Raw genomic sequence first — 20,834 nt, 5'->3', positions numbered from 1 at the left:
AAAAGGAATAGATAAGTGTAATGAATTTTATTGTTTTTTGTCTTATATATCTCATGAGAAAGTAAATGGATCAATATAATTTGAAAACAGTGCATAGAGGAAAGAAATATTTTTTATCTAAGCAAAGGTTAGCCTGGAAGGCCTACCTCTCCACATGTTATATACATTTTTTTTTAATGTTTTCTGTCTGTTTTGTTTATTTCCAGGGGAGAATTCATTTAGCACTGTTCAGAATAAGTGTCTGCAGTGTTGGAAGTGTTCATGTTTCTCTTCTATTTTGTATAGACACCACTGGCAAGTTATGATTATTGAACTCTTCAAATTTTGCTAAAGTAACTGAAGAATATAATTTTATTTGGATTAGTCTAAATTTAAATAACTACACCTGCCCATTGATTACCTACAGGAACTTTATATCTGTCTCATATTCTTGATATTAGCAAAATCATTAATTCATGGTCTTGTAAGAGTTTAGAATCTCCTTGCTAAGTGGTTGAGAGATACTGAACTATTTGATTTACATATATATGTATATGTATATATGTATTCACGTGTGTGTGTGTGTGTGTATGCACACACATGCCCACAAACATTAAGTGGTCAGAAATTTTTAAAGCTAAATCTTTAAAATTACTAAATATTATTTTTAAATTGATTTTACTTTTTTAGCTATAACTCAGTAAAAAAAATTCAGCAGCCTTTCATAAAGGCAGTATGTAACACTTATATTAAGAAATAGTAATTTAACAATGTCATGTTTTTATGGAAATTCTTAAATTTTTAAATTGAATTTTTAAAAACTAGTTGTCATCTCTTCTTCCTTCCTCTCCACTACTCAGGACAAGGTCTCTTTAAATAGCCCAAAGCTGTCCTTGAACTTACAGTCCTCCTGCCTCTTGATTACTGTAACTTAGTTGACGTGTTCTTTATTCTGTACTTGTAAAAACTACCATTACTTTAGAGTAGCATTTGACTTTATGTTATTGTTTGTCCTACTTAAGTTAGCCTTAAGTAGATTGAAGGGTTGCTCTTCTCATTTTCTTCTGGTTTTCTGTGTTTATAATTAGAAAGAATTGTGAATTTATAATTCATCTGCAGCAGTATTTTCTTTTTTCCTTGACTTTTTTTTTTCAGCTATATCACTTTGTTCTCTCCTCCTGTGTGAATATTAATCCAACTCAGTAGCCAGGTTAGCCCTACCAACAAAATGCATGCTATGACCCTCTGCAGTCAGTCAGTCCTCCTGTTAATTAAACCTTTCGTAAAGTTAATCTTGAATTAGTTCTAGTAATTATATGGTTTTTAAAGTTCCTTATATGAGCTGTAATACTTTGTCACCTACTAAGTGAATTAGAACAGTAAGAGGATTCTTAGATAATTGTATCTCTACAGCCATTGACTGTTTCAGAATCTCTCTCCCATAACGTTCTTGCAGTCATCCAGAACTATCTGTCTCTAGGTCACATATTCTAGTATAAACAGGAGGCAATGTTTTCCCAGCCTAGTGGGCAGTTACCTTCATGGCCCTGACAAACTGCCTAGTGGTGACTCCTAGTCTCTTTGTTCTATACAAAGAGTTAGTGAAGCTTCAATGGATATCAGATAAGTGAAGAGGTAAAGTCCACAATGTATTGAAAGGTGTTTTTTTTTCATACCTTTAACCAAACATCAAGATTAACAGCAATGTAGGTAAATATTGCAGACTTATTCCTGAACTTAATTTTTTTAGCCTTTTCTTAGTCAGTTACACAATTAATTCTAGCTTTAACAATACGAAAGAGTAGCCTAGAAGTAGAAAATGCAGTAGCAGAATGTGTACTTATTTACTTCATACACATTCTTGGTAAGATTTGTAATTATGGGATACAGAGAGCTCAGTATAGGACCACTGCGTTTAAGAAAGAAACCCTTAGAGTCAGTTAAGGGTACAAGCTGTTTTAAAAGTAGTGAGTGGCCACTTGACAGCAAAAGACTGGTAAGTGTATTTTTTTTTTGAATGTTACACATCAAATTTCTAAGCAAGTAAATATGTTTCATTCAAGTGTTACTAAAAAGTGACTAAGTCTTTATAGCATTTCTGACCGTTTTATGTCAGTTTCATAGAGTAACAACAAGAACAAGTTTAAAAGTTAAACTATAAATAAATGTAACATTTTGTTTCTTGTTGCCAGCATATTTATCATGAATGGGCATTTTGTAGGAATTTTTATAGAGGCATGTGAAAAATTTAAATAAAATGAATTTTTTAACATTTGCAGTGATTTTATAATATTGTAGTTTTATTTAAGCAATATTTAGCAGATACCTTAAAACTATTAATAGTTTTTATTGTATACAACATTTAGCTTTTATGTTTGTGAAATATAAGTTAATATTTTATAAGGCATAATTCATACTGTTTTCTTCTAGGTGTGATTTCTTACACTGAATATCTTTTTCTTTTATGTATTTTAACAAGTAAGTATACTCATTAAATTTATTTCTAAATGTATTTTTCTTATGATCTTAAAAATGTGTCTTTCTTAGCATACTATTGGAAATTAGCTCATGTGTATGTCAGCTGTTGTACAGATTCATGTCTAATTATCACAGGAAAATGTCAAGTATAACATTGTCAGAGTTAAAACCCTATATATCTTGGCTTGTGACAATAATAAAATTTTCATAAATTATAAATATATTATTCTTTGGGGTTTAAGGTACATGAGACCCTAAAGATCAGAACTTATAATAGTTTATAAAGCTTCTATTATATGCATTTAAAGCAGGTTTTCTGTAAGTCTACTGTGAAAGAGCGGCAAGTCTTGAGTCTCCTAATGCTGGGGAGCCTATACAAATGCCTGCCATTGTCCACTGCAGTGGCTCGAGCTCTCTGGCACGTTATGTTTATGAAATACATGGAAGGTTTACTAGAGCTTTTGCTTGACTTTGTTTTCATCCATAAGAGGAAATTGTGTGCTGTACTCACTGAGCTTGGGGCACCTGGCCTTACCATTTTGGCCTCTGTCCCCAGGGAGGAAGCCCTGCTCTTTGAGCCGTCAGTGCTTCTCTCAACACAGACTAGCACCATTCAGAAACACTAAAGAGCCCTTACTTGGCCCCACTCCTCAAGTAGCTCTCTGACCATTCTCCTTTAATCTTTTCATCATGCTTTATTTTCTTCATAGAATTTAGATTATTTGAAATTACTGGTTTATGTGGTCACTCTTGTGATGACTGTGAAAAGTCTATAATTGCTAAATGTTACTCTTTTGGGCCATCTATATCAAGAACAATGTCTCATTCCTAGTATTCTTTCAGAAACCAATTAATGAAGAAGAAAAAAAGAATATTAGAATATTTAGGAAATTTCAGATGAGGAAATATGTAGATGTATACAAAGAAGAACATTAGTAAAACTCATTTTTCAAATTTGATTTCTATGCTTAGAAATGTTATACTACTGTGCGAATCTTACTTTAGTTGTGAGTGATATGTAAAGGGTAAGTGTGAACATGTGAATACTTGTTCATATCAAAATTTAACATTGTTTATTCCCATAATGAAATTAAATTTTAGTGTTGGAAAAGAATGCTCTGCCATTGTTAGTAGGCCGCCTGGGCTTGAGCCAGCTTGAACACTAGCAACAGTGCCAGTCTAGTCTGTGATGATCCTAGCGTGAAACCACAACGTCGAGAGGGCATCAAAGATGAATTTACATTTCTCTTTGTACACAAAATTGCAAGTTGTAAAAAATGTAATAAGCTTAGTGATGGTGAATTAAGAAGGACACTGTTGGTCAGGAGGCCACTTAGATGGGGCAGGGTGTTGTGTGGGGTTAAGGCAAACACATAATCAGCTCGCTTACTATAGACTGCTTTAATTGTCTAGTGCAGTCACATTTCCCAAGAGTGTGACAGAAAAATTATAGGAAGTCATGTGATTAGAATTAATAAAAGTATGAGAGGAAAGTATGGAGGAGTGGCCATATTATCTGTGGTATGTACCTGTGAGTGCTTCCTTCTGGCCTTTAGTCATTTTGCCTTCTAAGCAGTGCTTATAAAGGTTCATTTCACATATATTTTCTTCAGAATCTTTTAAAAATATAAAACTTGCTTATCAGATATGGTATCAGTTTTCATGAATGATAATAAAAGCAAATGCATATTTCTAAAATATCTATAAGAAGTGAACTCATAAGGTGTAGCATAATTAATAAAAACTCAGAGACAGATATTAGGGTTCAGCCTGAAGGTCAAAAAAGCAAAACAGCCACTGGCTTTTACCTCTGCCTCAGTCTGAAATGGTGATCCTGCCTCCAGAAATCTCAGAATGAGACTGTGTCTGAGACCTGTCTCCTCCTGTTTTATAATGCTCTATAGTTCTGGGATTAAGGGCGTGCACCACTACTGCCTGGATTCTATGGCAAGCTAGTATGACTACTGGGATTAAAGGTGCATGTCACCACTGCCTTGTCTGTAAGGCTGAGCAGTGGGGCTGTTTCACTCTTTGATCTTCAGGCAAGCTTTATTTATTAAAATATAAATGAACTCTCACTACAATAAGGGAAGGGCTTCCATTTCTGATATTTCCAAAGATGGTTATGATGGGTTAAGCAAGAAAGGTTATCTGCTCTTGGCAAAGTTCAGGATTTCCTATCAAATCAAGCTAGCAAGTTTATTAGTTGGGTAGGGGGAACATTTAGATTTCTGCTAGCCATTTCAGAGGAAAAGGTGAATTCTTGTCCAAAGACTGAACCTCTCCTTGAAAGGTAATCCAAGTTTTCTTTCATCCAGGTTTTCTTGTTTATAGAAACCAAACCAAAACAAAAGACAACAACAACAAACAAAACAAAACAAAACAAAAGCAAAGCATGGGCATCCAGAAAAGGATCATAAAATTAAGTCAACACATAGGGCATAAGAGTCTTCCTCAAATAAACTTGTTCCTTGGATTTTGGAGGACTCCAATTACACATTAAAGCGTATTATGAAAGTTTCTGGTTTTTGAAGTGCTTAGAAGTTTAACCACAAATCTGTACCCTCTCATGATCACATTTATTCTACAGGTGATTTTAGTTAAATTTAATTTTTTCTGAAGACATTGAACTGGTGCATTGTGCTATATTTTTACTCTTTTCTGCCACTTCAAGTAGTTGAACATAGAGAAAAAATTCAAATGTAGAAACCTCTTAGTTCTTTTTTAACAAGTAGGCAAAATATGAATATTGGTTTATAGAGGGATGGAGTCAAATATTTCGTTTGATGCTATGCAGTAAAGAGCAGTAAAGTACTTAGAAAGCTTATTGTTAGTTCTGATACTAAGTCTTAAATACATGGGGCAGGAATATGTGTCCTTCAGTATACCTTTCACTGTATTTAACTTATAGTAACATGTTGCTTTTCCTTTATTGGTTATTTTCTGCAGTCTGTATGTCTGTTGAACGTTCTTTCTTTTTCTGGCAGAACCTCATGCAGGTTTTAGAATAGCTTTCAACATGTTTGACACCGATGGAAATGAGATGGTGGATAAAAAAGAATTTCTGGTGGTGGGTACATGATTTACTGCATTTTCTAGTAACTGAATATTGCTCACTAATATGTTATGTTTTTGTGATATTGTGACTATTACTGGAAAGTGATGCTTCACTTGAATCTAATAAGCAAGGATATACCTCAAGTAATATTTACCTTATGGAAGTATAAATATATTGAGTTTTTAAAGATGAATATAGCTAGAAGTTTGGAATTTGTTGGACACTTTCTACTTGATGGATAATAGGCAGTTCTGAGATTGTTTGTCCTGCTGGTACTCAGTTGCTGTCACGCTGGCCTTGCTACTGTCTTTACCATAGGAACTTCTCTCTTTATCAGTTTGAGCTCACTTTCCTGTTCCTTTTCTCTTCATTCACTGTTACCTTATATTTTAGGTGTGTGGACCCACTTGCCTGCACACTTGCTTTCCTTCGACCAAGAGCTTTGATCTCTGGCCCTCCTCTTCTGCTACTCGGTTTCCCATCTCTCCTCCCAAATTGTTTTCCTTTTGCTTCTGTTTCCATCTGTTTCTGTGGCAAGAATGCTTTCACCGGTTTTTTTTTTCTGACATAAAAAGTAATGTTAATTTATTTCTTAGAGTAGCAAAATCTTGTATTAATATCAATGTTCAGTTCCATCTTTTTATATCTTCTGTTTAGAAATAAGAAAAGGTGGCATATAAAGGGCTCTTTTATTTTTTTTCAGAACAGACCTTTTTATTAAAATAGTTTTGAACAAGTGTTCTTATCAACACTGACTTTTGGAAATCCCATTTCTTAAAAGCTCTTTATGCACGTGTCTTTTGGAATGGTGTCTGCTTGTGGGATGGGAAAATGAAATGAAGTTGAGATAGCTGTCTAAATTCCATAGACAAGAATGATGAACTATCCAGAAAATTGGTAATAAAAAGAATGTGTATGTGGTCTCTGCAAACATCATGGCCAGCAGAGTGTGATCAGCATGAGACAAGAAGGAAGTGCAGCACGACTCAGTAGCCAGTGTTGGCTCAAACTTAAAGAGTCTGATACCAGGCAGGTTAGTTTAGCCATATTGAAGCACAGCACAATTTAGAAAATGTTTCCTGGTGAAAATTAACCCAGTCCCATGAGCGCAATAAAGCTTAAGTCATGACTACTTCAAAACTCTTTGAAATCAATTTTGTTAGATATTAGTATAGCTACACCCACTTGTTTGTTTGGTCCATGTGATCAAACTGGACCCTCTGAATGTGGCTGGCAATGAAGGCTGACTGAGAAGACAAGGACAATGGCACTGGGTTTTGATTCTACTGCATGGACTGACTTTGTGAGAACCTAGTCTGTTTGGATGCTCACCTTTATAGACCTCGGTGGAAGAGGGAGGACCTTGGATTTCCCACGGAGCAGGGGACCCTGACTGCTCTTAGGACTAGAGAGGGAGGGGGAGGAGAGGAGGGAAAGGGAAAAGGGAGGCGGGGAGGAGGTGGAAATTTTTAATAAATAAATAAATTTATTAAAAAATGTATGTAGGCTTGGGAGAGAGATGGAAAAGAGTATAGACAGTAATAAAAAGAAAAATAGTTTAAGAAAAAAAACTCTTTGTAAAGTACATGTGACCTCTCCCATAAAGATGGGTTCTATAGATTGACCACGTGTGACTTCTTAAGGGTCTTTGGAGGATCTGGTGTGGCCTGTCCATACAGGTAGGACAAAGGTCACCAGGCAATTAGCCACATCCATGCCCAGCTGTCTGGGTGGAAAATTATTTTTTTTAAACATTAAAACATGTCTTCCTTTGAAGAGACAACCCTGCATGTTTACATTCTCAGTCTCCTTAGTGTTCGTCTGTGAGCACAGGGAGCTCGTGTCCTCTACAGTAAAAGAAGCAGGAGCAAGCTTCCATTTTAAAACCACAGAATTTAAAGAATAATACTGTTTATAGCACTAGCTGACATTTACTTAGAAATAATAGGCAAAGTGCTAGGTAATTAGTTGTGGTATTTATTTTATATAGCACTCCATAAGGCAAGGGATGTTCCTTATGTTCCAAGTACAGAAAATGAACCTCAGAGAATTAACTCATCTGAGGAATGATGTCAGCAGTCTACTGTCTGCAGTGCAGTTACTGCGAGAACTTGTCCTTGTTCCTACATAAGCTCAGTAGAGCAGTAGGAGCTGAGTGGCCTGAAATAACAGTGAGACCAGAGCTGAGCTCTGACGGATTCCTGGAGGACTGCTTCTGTGTTCTCTCTGTCTAGGCCTCAGACTCCCTGTCTTTGTGTCATCGAGATCAAGGGAAACTGTAGCATTAGACACATGGAACTCAGTTGTGAATTGCCAGTACCAAAGAATGTGGTTTTCTTGTGAAAATGTAACTACAGTAGTTTAAATGTTGATGAAACTATTTTGCTTATTTTTAGGATGTACTTAGCATAGAGTATTATGTAGGTATCTTAAAATTCTGATGGAATTCGATTCCTGATTTATTTCCTTATAGCTTCAGGAGATATTCAGGAAAAAAAACGAGAAGAGAGAAACTAAAGGAGATGAAGAGAAACGTGCGCTGCTGGTAAGACATACTTTATGGTAGTTTCAGGTGGGTTTTTCCAGGTGAGAACTATGTTTTACATGTTGAAACAGTGTAACATTTAGAATTTGGATCTTTTCCTTTATTGAAAAGTTTCCTAAGGTTTAATATAGTAAAATTACTTCAGTATCTTATACATCAATATCAATATTTCTGTTAAATATTGATATTAAATATCTGTACCCACAGTCATACTCATTAAATCATTTCATCCATACTGTTGTTATCTGTGAGATTTGAAGGGTATATATCATATAATAGATTAATAAGATCATTATGCATGTAAAAATTTAAAGGTGAATATGCAAAGGTTTAATTATGTGAATGATTTCATGATAATGTTACATAATGAGTGGTAAATATAAGGAAATAAGGTGGACTTTCTGCATCTATAAGAAGTAGTATAAATTCTTTTTCTGGATTACATACCAGTGCTTTGTTCTAAAGTTGGAATTGACAGTATTTTATCCTCTCAGTCTTCATTTTATTTGTCCCAAATATTTCAGTCTTGATAATAGGCCAGTTTACATAATAAAAACTGGCTCTCAGTCCTTACTGTCAAATGCAAGGCTAGCTGCTTTTCATGCATTTTTGTCAATTAATCTATCCAACAACCTTCCTGTTGTACATAATTAAGGATGAGGAAGCTGATCATTATAAAGTTTAAATATCTAAAGCTATAATATTGTTCAATGAAAAAGCCACAGTTTGAGCCTGTGGTGGCCACTCTGAGTTCTGTACATTTATCCATCTTCAGTTATTCGTTTGCTGTTTAAAATATCAGAAATAGTTTTGCTGACATGTAATAAGAATTTAACTAGAAGTATCAATTCTAGTTATTAGTAATTTTTTTTTCAAATACGTACACCAGATAACAAAGGGAAAGGAGAACAGGAAAACACAACACACAGCACATGTGGGAAAGCTACGGTGTCAACACAAAAGCCAAGATAGAGGGCTTTGAGACACATTTAAGGTGTTTATTTTATAATAGTGATCACGTTATCTTGGATTAATTAGGTGAAGTCTGGCTAGATTATGAAATCTATATTAGCTCAGCTTCTCCTAGATGACCTGTCTTATATCCACATGTTAGTGATGCATTCCCTAGCAAATATTGAGGAAATGTAGTTTTAAAGAGCAAGTAAAAATAACAAATAAGTTGTATATAATTTTATATTACGTACATAAAGGATTTCATTACAGTGCCTGATCTCAAAGGCACCTCAGAGGTGTTGATGTTAATCTACATAGCGCTGTTAAGAGCTCATTACTTAACTTAGTTAGGAGATGTTCCTTTCAGTGTTTCTGAAGTAGTGTTTAGTTTGCCTCTCACTAACAGCAAATCCTCCTTCTTGTATTTGATAGGAACAGCCAGCCCTTGGTTTCAGTGTATTACTAATATTTTAAATAATCAAATCTGAATAGACTTTATAGTGTTTTATCTATAGAGGATCAAGTAAAATGCAAATGCTTTTGTCAAGCTGATGCAAATGATAGTAGACATGTATTCTAAACATTAGGTTGAGCTTGAAGCAACTAAAATTTATCTTAAAATAAAAAATAAGAAAAAGCCTCAAAAGAAAGTCAACCATGCTCTTGAGCCAGTTTGAAGGATTTGACTACTACCTGTATAGTGCTTTACCTGTGGAATCTTCAGCAAGATTCTTAACCTACCTGTCTCGCGATTTTTAGTTTTGCAATTAAAATGATAAAACAGTGTAGTCACCATCTGTAATTTTATAAGGATTAAATGAGCTAAAATGCTTAGATACTTACCAGTAGAAAATATAATTAAAATATAAAATAAATAAAACATTAAAAAATAAAATTAAAAATAAAATAAACATTACAAATATTAGCTAGTAGACTTAATAACAATGTCATGGTTTCTTTAGACAAAAAATTAGCATATCCAAATCAAAATACTTCCATATCAATAAGACTCTGTGTCTTCCATATCAATAAGAACAGTGTGTTGAGGTCTGTGTTAAGGTCGTACAAAATGGTACTCTCATGTAGTCCTCATGTCATTTCCGCCAGGTAAGTATTAATAGTACTCCACAGATAAGTCTATCATCAGAGCAGCCGTAGTAGCGAATAGGGCCGGCCTCTCATACCATTGTCACCACCATGCTGCCGAGTCTAGCATTGCCATCTTATGTAAGGTCCTGGGACCTATCACAGACGACATGCTTAAGAGGAACATGTCTGCTCACAGCCGTAGTCATCTCACGTACAATGAAAGTGGTTGAAATGAGCACAGAATCATTTCATGGTTAATTATATTAGATATTAAAAACTTTGCTACTCATCTTTAACATTTATCTCACTGTGTGTGTGCTTTATAGAGAATGTAGCATAATGATTTGCCCTTCCTAATTGATTATTTTGTCGTCTTTTTCTTTTTTCTTTCGCTGTACTTGGGTTCATTCTGAAATGTGACACTTCATTTGGCCCTTTGTGCTCTATGTCAGCGTCTTCAACTTTATGGATACCATTCTCCTACTAATAGTGTATGTACAACCCTTTAAATGTTTTTATGTATATAGCCCTCACCTGTTATATTAGATAATGTTATTTCTATATCTAAAGCAATATCTGCTATTTAAAATGTTTTGGAATTTATTGAATACAGTAAGATACAATCAAGCCAAAGGTTTTTTTTTAAGACTAAAATATAGAAAGTAATCGTGTATCTTTATTAGTTGTATGTCTGTAAATTAACATAAATGTGAGTGAACAGGTACCACCAGAAATTCTGGTAGAATAATTGAAATTTTATATTTTTCAGCAATGTATGAAGCATTATACAAAAAAAATAGAGCAGATAGGCTCTCTTCCTGAAGAATAAAGGTATTTTAAGAACTAAATCTAGATTGGTCAATGCCAATAAAAGCATGTTAATGAGTAGATTTTTTAATTTTTAGTTTTCATCTTTTTCAGAAATTCTGTTGCCTGCCTACTTGCTCTAGTCTTTTTAAAAGATGTATAAGATGCTGCTTGTTGTATTACTACACAGAGACAATTATGAGTTTCATTCTTTCATTGTGAAAATTTCTATAAATATTCTTCTTAATTCTGACTTTTCTATTCTCTTGAAAACAAACTTATTGGTTAGTCTAGCACATAGGAACCTGCTCAGAATAGACCTGACCCTTTCCTATAAACATGTGCAGTTCATTTAATTTCCCAGGTATCCTTCAAGCTTGGGAAGTCCTTGAATTCAGGGGACACGTGTCAAAGGTTTCACGTGCAGTTCTAAGGTGGGCACTCACCTTCCATACTGTCTAATTAGTGTAACTGGAATTTTCTCTCCACCGCCAGGTCCCGAATAACCACTCTGAGTCTTAATATATAAACTTTTTGGCCTTCTAGCTCAGGCTTATTGTTAACTAGTTCTTACAATTTAAATTAACCCATTTCTATTATTTTATATATTACCATGAAGCTTGTTACCTCACATCTTGCTTTCATGCTGCTGCTGGCGTCTCCTAGACTCCGTATTCTTCCTCCCTGTGTCTTTGCTTAGATTTCCCGCCTGACTTTATTCTGCCTAGCTATTGGCCAAATCAGCTTTTTTATTAACCAGTGGTAATAAGACATATTCACAGCATACAGAGGGGTTATCCCATATCAAATTAGCTACTCTAAACTGTAAAACTCTTACTTTAAACTTAAACTCACACTGAAGGCAGTTTCAGCATCAAGCAAGCACAGGTATCCTGCCTACTCACAAGGAACAACAGGGAATTATTGGAAAGCAAGCCAAGTCTATGGGAATCACATACCCAAGTGTTTAAATTTGTTTAAGAAATGGGAACCATTTTCTATAAAATGTACTGCTGCTTCCAAAAAAGAGCAATTTTTAGTTGATTTTAAAAGTATTTCTCTGTTAATCCTTTAAAATTTTGTAAAAACTTACAAAATGAAAGTCTCACATTAGAAATCATATGTACTTTTAAACATATAGTTAATAGTATTTATGACTTTAGTACTCCATAACCTTGTATAAACCACATTTTAACTGTAGCAGTTTCAATAATTCGTTTAATTTCATGAGTAGTTACCATACAGTTTAAACTGTGTGTCCTTTACAGTCTCGGGAGCTAAGAGATTAGCCAGATATAAACAGTCTGTATTTTATTTATATCACCCTTGATCAGAAAAACATATTATCTTTTTTATTTTATTGGTTAGCACATTTTTCATTTTGTTTATTGAGGACAATTTCTGTCTTTATGTAAGAGACATGTGAATGTGATATAACTTCATGGTCTTCTACACTCTCAAGTGGATTACGTAATTTAACTCTCTTAAGATTTTGTTTGATGTTTTGAACTTTTTCATATCACAGAAAATTTCTTACCTGTTAGTAATGATTTTTCTGAAGTACCTTCAGGAAGGAGGTGGGGTCTGGACATGAAGGCAGACACTCCCTGACCCCTCAAATAGCCTGTCCCAAGATTATTTTCTCCTGCAGTAAATTCTGCCTGTTTTCATTTTCCTACTGCAGTGAAAGATTGAAGCTACTCCCTGTGCCTATGAATAAAGCAGTTACCTTCAGTAGATCTTCTACTCTAAGTAACCCAGATTCATTTTAGATTTCTCACGTAGTAAGTTTTGGTTATTTTTCCACAAAAGAGAAAATTCAAAAGAATAAGTAATTCAAATATCTCAAAGGTTAGAAATTTTTTACTTCAGCATCCTTTATTAGAATATTTTTCTTAATTACCCTAATTATATTACTGTCAGAAAATGTGTTAATTTTTTAATACAGTTTCTCTCGTATTTTATCATATGTTGAAATGTGATTTATGGGCTAAATGTCAATATTCATAAATAATCTTTATTATTAAAAATGTGTCTTCTCTTGTTTATGATGCAGAGTTGTAATATATATGTACATATATTTACACATATATATTACCATGCATGTTAATTGTATGTTTTCTGCCTTTTCTGTCATTATTAGCAGTTTGTCTGCTTAATCTGTCAATTGGTATATTAAACTAAATGTTACAATTATAGATTTTATTGTCTACTCAAAATGGTTTTCATTTTTATTTTATCTATTTTGATACATTATGTGTGTGAGAATATAGATAAATTATTATTAGCTAAATTTCCAGTAGGCACTATACTAGATTTCTGGGTATATTTTGCCATCTAGTTTAGTTACAAGTATAGACTACCTTTTTAATTAATATTTTAGACTTTTTAATTATTGTTCCCTGTAATGATAATGAAGCTTTTTCTGATTTTAAAAGTGTATTTTAGCTCAAACTTAATGCAAATAAAATGAATAATTATAAAATAATTCAAAAACTACAATGTTGCTATGCCCCAGAATCCCCTTTATAATGTCATAATTCTTGTCTGTCCCCCAAATGGTCTTTACGTCACTACTTAGGCATTCTGAAAATATGCTCCAGGTTTACTCATTTTCACCTTATATGAATGGAATCCTTGTAGGTAGTTCTTGCTCGGTCTCTTTATTGTTTCTGGCAGTGGGTTTATCAGTTCTTCTACCAAGTGAGCATGGTGGTTCATGAAGAAAGTAGCTAGTTCAGCTTGTAACCCAGACTGTCTTCAGCTGGGCACTTCCAACACCTGAGTAATGTAGCAGAGGTGCACCAGGATTCTTCCTGTGTTACCACAGCAGATGTCCAAACTCTGTACTCAACAGTTTGAGCAAGTGCCTCCTTAAATGGAGTCTTCTTTGCTCCAGTGTGAGTGTATGGCGCTGAAGAACGTGGTGATGTAGGTCTTTGATGACACGGTCTCAACCCATTGTATGGAGTTAGCAGGACTCTTACTCTTGCTTCTGTACTGTAAGTACAAGTGTCAATCCAAAACCAAAAGCAAATAGTATTTGTAAGAACCTTTAAGATGTGTCTGTGTTAGATTTTTGTTTGGCCTCTTCATTTATTTTCATTGAGCAAGCTGGTGCTAATTACTGGTCTCTCATCCACAGTAACCTGCTATACCCTTTTCAGCTTTGCTTTTCTCATTAACTGGGAAAGTTTTAATTAGAAGTTCAGTCAACTTACATTTGTATGATTACTTTCTGATGTGGAATTTAGTTATTTTTTCTCTATAAATCATTCTTTTTTTCCTAGTTTTTCCTTCTTTAGATTAACTGAAATTTATTTTTTAAGTTTTGAAGATACTCAGTGTATTTCTTTGTTTGCTTTCTTAGTTTTTGATGGATATACCTAAAATAAAAAGTCCTAGGCAATATCTTTATGTTCTTCCTTAGTAACAATCCTAAGTTAACTTCCTAAGTTAACTTAGGCTAGTTAACTTTGTATCTCTCCGCACAGATAATTGGAGTTCTTGTACAGTGTCTGCATGATTCTTCTTTCTAATATCTCAAATTAGATATTTTAAATACCTACCCCAATATCTGTTTGTGATTATTTTACTGTGTAACTTGGGCTGCCTTTGTACTCTTGATTCTCCAGTGTCAGCCTCTCAAATGCTAGGATTCCAGGCTTGTGCACTACTCCTGACCATCAATGTTTATTTAGAATTGCCTGTATATTTACTATTCTTTACCCCATTTCTCTTTTGGAGCTAAGGACCAGGCTCCATTTGTAAAGTACTTGCTGTTCTGAGGACTGGTTCCCAGAATCCACATAAAGGCTAAGTAGATGGGACATGTCTATAACCCCAGCACTAGGGGATGTGGGACAAGAGTAGATGGCTCCCTCAAGCTCATGGGCCAGCCAGTCTAACATGGCTGATGAACTCCAGGTACAGTGTCTTTCTCATGGGTGGGGAGTGAAGCAGGAAGATAACTGAGGTTGCTGTCTGCCCTGTGCGTATGTACATGTATATATGTGGACACCAGACCACATGGTTAATCTCACTGCTTTCTAACCTTTGTAATCTAATACTCATAAAATGCATCCTCAAGAGCGAGTCCCTTAAAAAAGAAAAAGATGATTTAGCAATATAGTTCATGGGTAACTATATCATTGAATTTTATTTAGCATGTCTATGACTCTGGGTTCAATACACATCACAACCAAAAAGAAAACAAGCAAAACCTCTCTTTGAAAATGTCTTTATTCTAATTTAACTTACGCTTCTCAGCATGTAATGATAAAATTTATATACTGATTTTTTACTTCTATAATTGAAATTAAAAGGTCAACTCTGGATGTAATTATTTTTCTTTTGTAGGTGACCTGGGTCTCCTCCCCCCTATTACTAAAAATAGATTTCTTCTCATATAATCATATAATGTATCCTACTACAGTTTCCCCACCCTCTGCTTCTCCCAGTTCCTCCCCCACTTCCCTCCTGTCTGGATTAACGCCCATTCTCTCTCTTATTAGATAACATACAGGCTTTTAAGGAATAATATAATATAATATGATAAAACAGAAACTAACACATGAGACTTGAACAAGACAAGCAGACAGAAGGATGTGTTAGTTTTGATAGCATCCTTTTGTAGGATAGAGTGTGCAAAGGTCTTACTCTCTGTATGTTGTCTGACTGTGGGTCTGTATTCTTTCCCATCTGCCACAGAAGGAACCTTCTCTGATGATGGTGGAGCAGAGCTCTGATTCCATTGAGTGTAGCAGAATGTCATTCTAAGTCTTCTTTGTCTTTTTTCTGTAGTCTTGCTGCAGGGAGCCTCTCTGCTCTGCTTTTCTCTTTGGTGAGATTTGTTGAGCTTCAAAAACAGGAAATTGTTGTCTCCCCTTTATTATTGAGAATTCACTGCCATTACCCAAATGGATTTTCCATCTTTCTCTGTTACTGCTTTCTGGAACTTTCAGGGACACTCATTTTGTCTTCCCTGTCTGTTAGCTTCTCTCTGAAAGTTTGACAGACCAGGTGAAAAACTAGTCTAACACAGCATTAAATTATAGTTCCATGTCTCTGGGCTATTTTTATTGTTTGTTTGCTTGCTTGCCACATTTGCTACAGCAGCACAAAATATAAAGACAATTTTACTTGTTTTGTTCGTGGGTTAGTATGTGAAGTACTTGCTCTTTAGTCATGGCTAGCCTTGGGGAGTGATTTTGCTTACCATAGTGACAAATCATTATCTCTAAGTTAGTCTTTGTTCAGAACTTCCTTTGACCTTTCTTTCTTCCTTCTCTGCACTCCTTTCTTCCTATCACAAATATCACTGCGAATACCTGAATAGGACCCTGCTTTAACAGAAAAAAAAAACTTAGAAATTCTTAAATCTGCAAAGTTTAAGAAATTCCATTAATTCCTAGCCTCAGAGTTTTGACCAAAATATATAGATAGAGATAGATATCAATCAGGCTTAGGAGGTAGAACATCATTTTGCCTGTTCCATCCTTTTTAGAAGTTCTTTTGAACCGTGTCTTTTAATGAAAGTGCACACTTAACTTGTTCCACTGGTGCAGGGCTGAAAGCTGAGGTCACACAGTGAGATGTCTTCAAGAAACCTTTGCATGCTGCCTTTCGTTTATACACAAAGGCCTCAGGGCTGTCTCTTTATCACCATTTAGTACACGGTTACAGTTGTACGCTTTCTTTAGTCTATATACCTATATTCTGATATTGAATTTGCTCTGTATTTCTTCCTTTATATTCTAGTTTAAGCTTCTTATCTATTTGAGGAAAGGACTTTATTGCAGTCCTATTTATATTTTTTTCTTCTGTTAAATCTTCCTGCAGTTTTGCATGTTACAAACATTCATGCTTAATTGTATCATTGAAGTTATTTGTTAAAAATTAAATACTAGTTTGAGAGTAGACATACATGGGCATGAGTGAGGATACCACATCTTTTATTTACAGTAATAATAGCTGTGAAAATATTGGATCTTCCCTTAGATGCATTATATTTTAAAAGATGGTATAAAACAGAAAATAGAGACAGTTACAGCATTCTATAAGCTCATATTTTAGCATGATTTAGATTCAAGCTAAGTGAAGAATTAAGAAAAGCTTTGAGGGGTCTATATAGCTGTTATATTTTGAATATCTTAATTTTAAAGTAGTAAAATATACAGACAAATATAAATTTTCTAGTATTGTAACTATATGGAAGCTGAAAGAGGCAAAAGGTTGATACCCTACCATGCAGGGTATTGCTCTAACTTCATAAAGTTGCTTCTTTTCTATACATGTAAAAACCATGAATTCACAAAGTTGTTACCGTTAGCTCTTGTGATAGGGTCAATAAGCCATATTTTCTAGTTCAGTAGGTTTAATAAACCTTTTTAAAAATCATGTTTTAATGTCCTAAGTGGCAGATAAAATGTAAAAATGTTGAAAATATGTCAATAAAATGAGCCCGTTGTTAATCTAGCATCTATAAGGAAAATGCACTGTGCTACATTTGTATTTAGCCAGTTTTCCTGGCATAGTTTGTAACTGATTGTCATCAACTAAGTTAGAAAAAGCAGTAATGACAGATCCTTGTCACATGGATTCTGGGGCCACGTGGACACACAGCATGTATGTCTGTTACCTGTTTCCAGCTAAACAATACTTCATTATCAACAAATAATTAGTAGTGGACAGTGTTGTCTAGTTAATTATGAAGCTAGCTAAAATTAGAAAAATACCTTTGAAATATTCCTAGTGCATGCTATAGTTTTAATATTTCCTCCAGATTTCCTGTCTATTTGCCTGAGACAGAGTCTCACTATGCTGTCCAATCAGGCCTTGAACTTTTAGGATCTAACAGTCTCCTGTCCTGAACTCTAAAGTATCTGGGAATATAACCACATGCACCACACCTCACTGATAACTGCCTTTTAAAAAGTGAGACAAAAGAAAAGGAAAAAAGTTCTACTATCCTGCCATAGTAAATTGTCTTCTCTCTCTAACCAAAAGATCTGTAAGCCTGATAACTTCAGTATTCATTGAACATCCAGACAGAAGCTGATTTTAATTATTTTTGTTTAGAGTTTCAGGTTAGACTTGTAGTTTTTAACTTTAGAAATACCATCACTCTAGCCAGTAATGAGATGAAAATGAGTGCCCTGCCCTTGAAAGCATTAATGTACCTTCCCTTTCAGAGTAGACACAGCTGTCAAGTACTGGAACAGGTTTTCAACATTTGATTTATATGTTTTTACAAGCTTTGTATTAAAGTTTGTATCTATAAGGTATGCATATGTTTATTTTGATTTTGTTAGTCTAATGAAATGAATGATAAAACAACTAATTTTTAAATTAGATAGACATTTAATCGGTTACCACAAATTTACAAAAAAATCTCCATATACCACTTCACACAAAGTGTAAATAAAATTTTCATGTCATACTTTTGTAGACGTTAATATATGTCTCAACAAAGAGACAGATGAGATTGAAGAATTTGATTCTTTTTGACATAGCCGCATTGTGCTTAGAAACAGGTTATATACCATTTCATCCCTGAAAGCACCATGGGTCTGCTAGCTGCGTAATATAATACTGTTGTGTGCAGCAGAACAACATAAAGGTAAGTTAATGGGCTCTCTTCTCTTGGTTAGAAGAGACATAAAGCATGTAAGTTGCCATTCACTGTGACAATTCGTAGACTTATGGTGTTGTTCTTAAAACTTCTACAGGTACTTAAAACAGATGCTGAGGAACTCGTCTCCAGGAGCTACTGGGATACCCTGAGACGTAACACAAGCCAAGCGCTCTTTTCAGACCTCGCAGAGGTACAGTGAAGCCTCCACATGGTCTTTGCACGTGCCATTTTGTTAATCTAATCTACATTTGGTTTTAGACTCACAAAATGAAGCAAAAAATGTACCACTTTTTCTATTTCTTTTTTAGTAAACTGATAAGTACTATGTGCCATGTATAATTACTGTATAGAAAGAGTATTTTAATATATGCATCATACTGACAAGAGATGCCTGTTATTACTGTCTGGGTTAATTGACCTTTTTTGTTATATAAAGTGTAACTTTCCAACTTATTTAATAGGAAATAATAGTAAGTTTTAATTAAGGACTAGAAACTTGAAATAGTAGCCTATGCTACTTGTAAATTCAACTGAAATTGTTTATCCTACAACATTACAGTGTTACATGAAATACTAAAATGCTTCACTTATAAAAGATGGCTGGCTCTTATGTTAGTTTTAAACAATTAAACTTCTCCAACTAATAGTGAACAGTTTAACAAGGGCAGGGATACAAAATGTCCAGGGGTGTGATATAAACATTCAGTCAAGGAATGGAGAAGTTGTTGATCATTGTATCACTTAAGATTGCCAGTCCCCATTTAAATAAGAATCAAGCCAGCTCAGATTCTGTTGTATTCTGTGTGAACTTGATGTCGATGGACACTGTAGTGCTGCACTCAGGAGGGGCTGCCTCTCCTCTCCTATTCATGTCGTGCTACCATCAATAGGCTTTAAGTCTGTACTATTAAACTTGACATCTAATTTCCTTTCTAAACTTTAACTGTATGATTTACTGTTGGCATGCTTGGCACGCAAGCATGAGGACCCAAGCTCAGCCATCGTACATCCATGGGAAGGGCTGGCACAGAGGCACATTCTGTATTCTTCAGTGCCAGCAGGGAGGAGGAGGAGATGAGGACAGTAGCTGCTGCCTGCTGGCCAGGCAGTCTCGCCGCATTGACAAAGTCAGTTCACTGGAAGACCCTGCCTTAAAAACATTAGGTGGATAGTGTAAGAAAGACATCTAACATTGATTCCTGATCTCATGAAAGCATATGTGCATGTTTGTGTACACACACACACACACACACACACACACACAATTGTAAAATACATTTGTGACTTCTTTTGATTTTCTGTTTCTTTAAAGTTTGAAGTGGGGCCTAATTTGGAGAGTATCTCTGTTGCTGCACCCCTACATTATAGAAAAGGAAAGTTAACTATGAGTCACAACTTATTATAATTTCTCATGTTACTATGGATAGTAGTATGACAGAATTATTTCAAGATTCAAACTGAGTGAGAAGGAAAACGTAGAAATTTGCATATGTATTTCTTCATTACATATAATACACAATTTTTAAAATATTTTATGTAACTTCGATCTTAGCTTCTCATTTTATCATTTCACAACTGCTTAAAACTATTGGTATTTTAAATTATAGAGAAACCATGTTTTTAAAATTACTGTCAAATTACATAAAGAAAATTTGCATATGTCACAGCTGGCACTAATTTCTGACCAACATAATTCAAGAGTACAAGTATATTGTACAAGTACTGAAATCAGTTTGTCAGTACCAGTACTCTTAAAATTATTTTGATTTTTATAAATGAAATTTAATATTTTGTACTGTAAATTCTACTTATCCATTGGATTATTTAGAAACTTAATTATATTATGTTTGACAGTTTCCCTTTTCTGGAGATTAAGGTTATTTTCACATTGTAATCAATAGACTTTGTTAAAAGACAGTCTTAAAACTTTATTTTTATAGTTTTAATGAATTTGTATTTTATACAAATTTTGAAATTTAAAATAACTTTTTATGTGTTTAGTACTGGTGCTAGGCTGAGCCGTGCTAACACGCACTGCCACTGACCAATACCTCACTACCTCTAAACTATATCCTACTCCGTCTGAGCTGCTTCCCAGCTAATATAACTTTTAGCCAAATGTACCCTGTGGACAATGAGTGATATGCAACCACGAGACCCATCTTTTTAGAAAACCATTCTGCTTCCTGACTTCTGATGAGTACCATTTCAGCTGCACCCTCAGCAGATGTGCACAGCTGTTTAACGGTGGAGCTTTGTGATCATTTGACTTTCCTGAGTTGTGCACT

The 20,834-nt window shown here is 34.6% G+C and overlaps 1 protein-coding gene across 2 annotated transcripts in view; it reads left to right on the top strand.

The window, feature by feature from the left end:
- Micu3 (mitochondrial calcium uptake 3) overlaps positions 1–20,834 on the top strand; it is an 85,975-nt gene that overhangs the window by 52,293 nt on the left and 12,848 nt on the right. The window contains exons 5-9 of one of the 2 annotated variants that reach the window (XM_048456615.3): positions 2,410–2,457; positions 5,445–5,527; positions 7,989–8,060; positions 10,556–10,594; positions 18,641–18,736. In XM_048456615.3, the coding sequence (XP_048312572.2) occupies positions 2,410–2,457; positions 5,445–5,527; positions 7,989–8,060; positions 10,556–10,594; positions 18,641–18,736 (338 nt within the window). The remainder of the gene's footprint in view (positions 1–2,409; positions 2,458–5,444; positions 5,528–7,988; positions 8,061–10,555; positions 10,595–18,640; positions 18,737–20,834) is intronic. The other variant, XM_048456616.3, reaches the window with a different exon arrangement.

The sequence above is a fragment of the Myodes glareolus genome, chromosome 23 (genome assembly GCF_982192425.1).
Source record: "Myodes glareolus chromosome 23, mMyoGla1.1, whole genome shotgun sequence".
NCBI lineage: Eukaryota > Metazoa > Chordata > Mammalia > Rodentia > Cricetidae > Myodes > Myodes glareolus.
The sequence above is the reverse complement of the archived record's forward strand: the minus strand, read 5'-3'. Positions and strand labels throughout refer to the sequence as shown.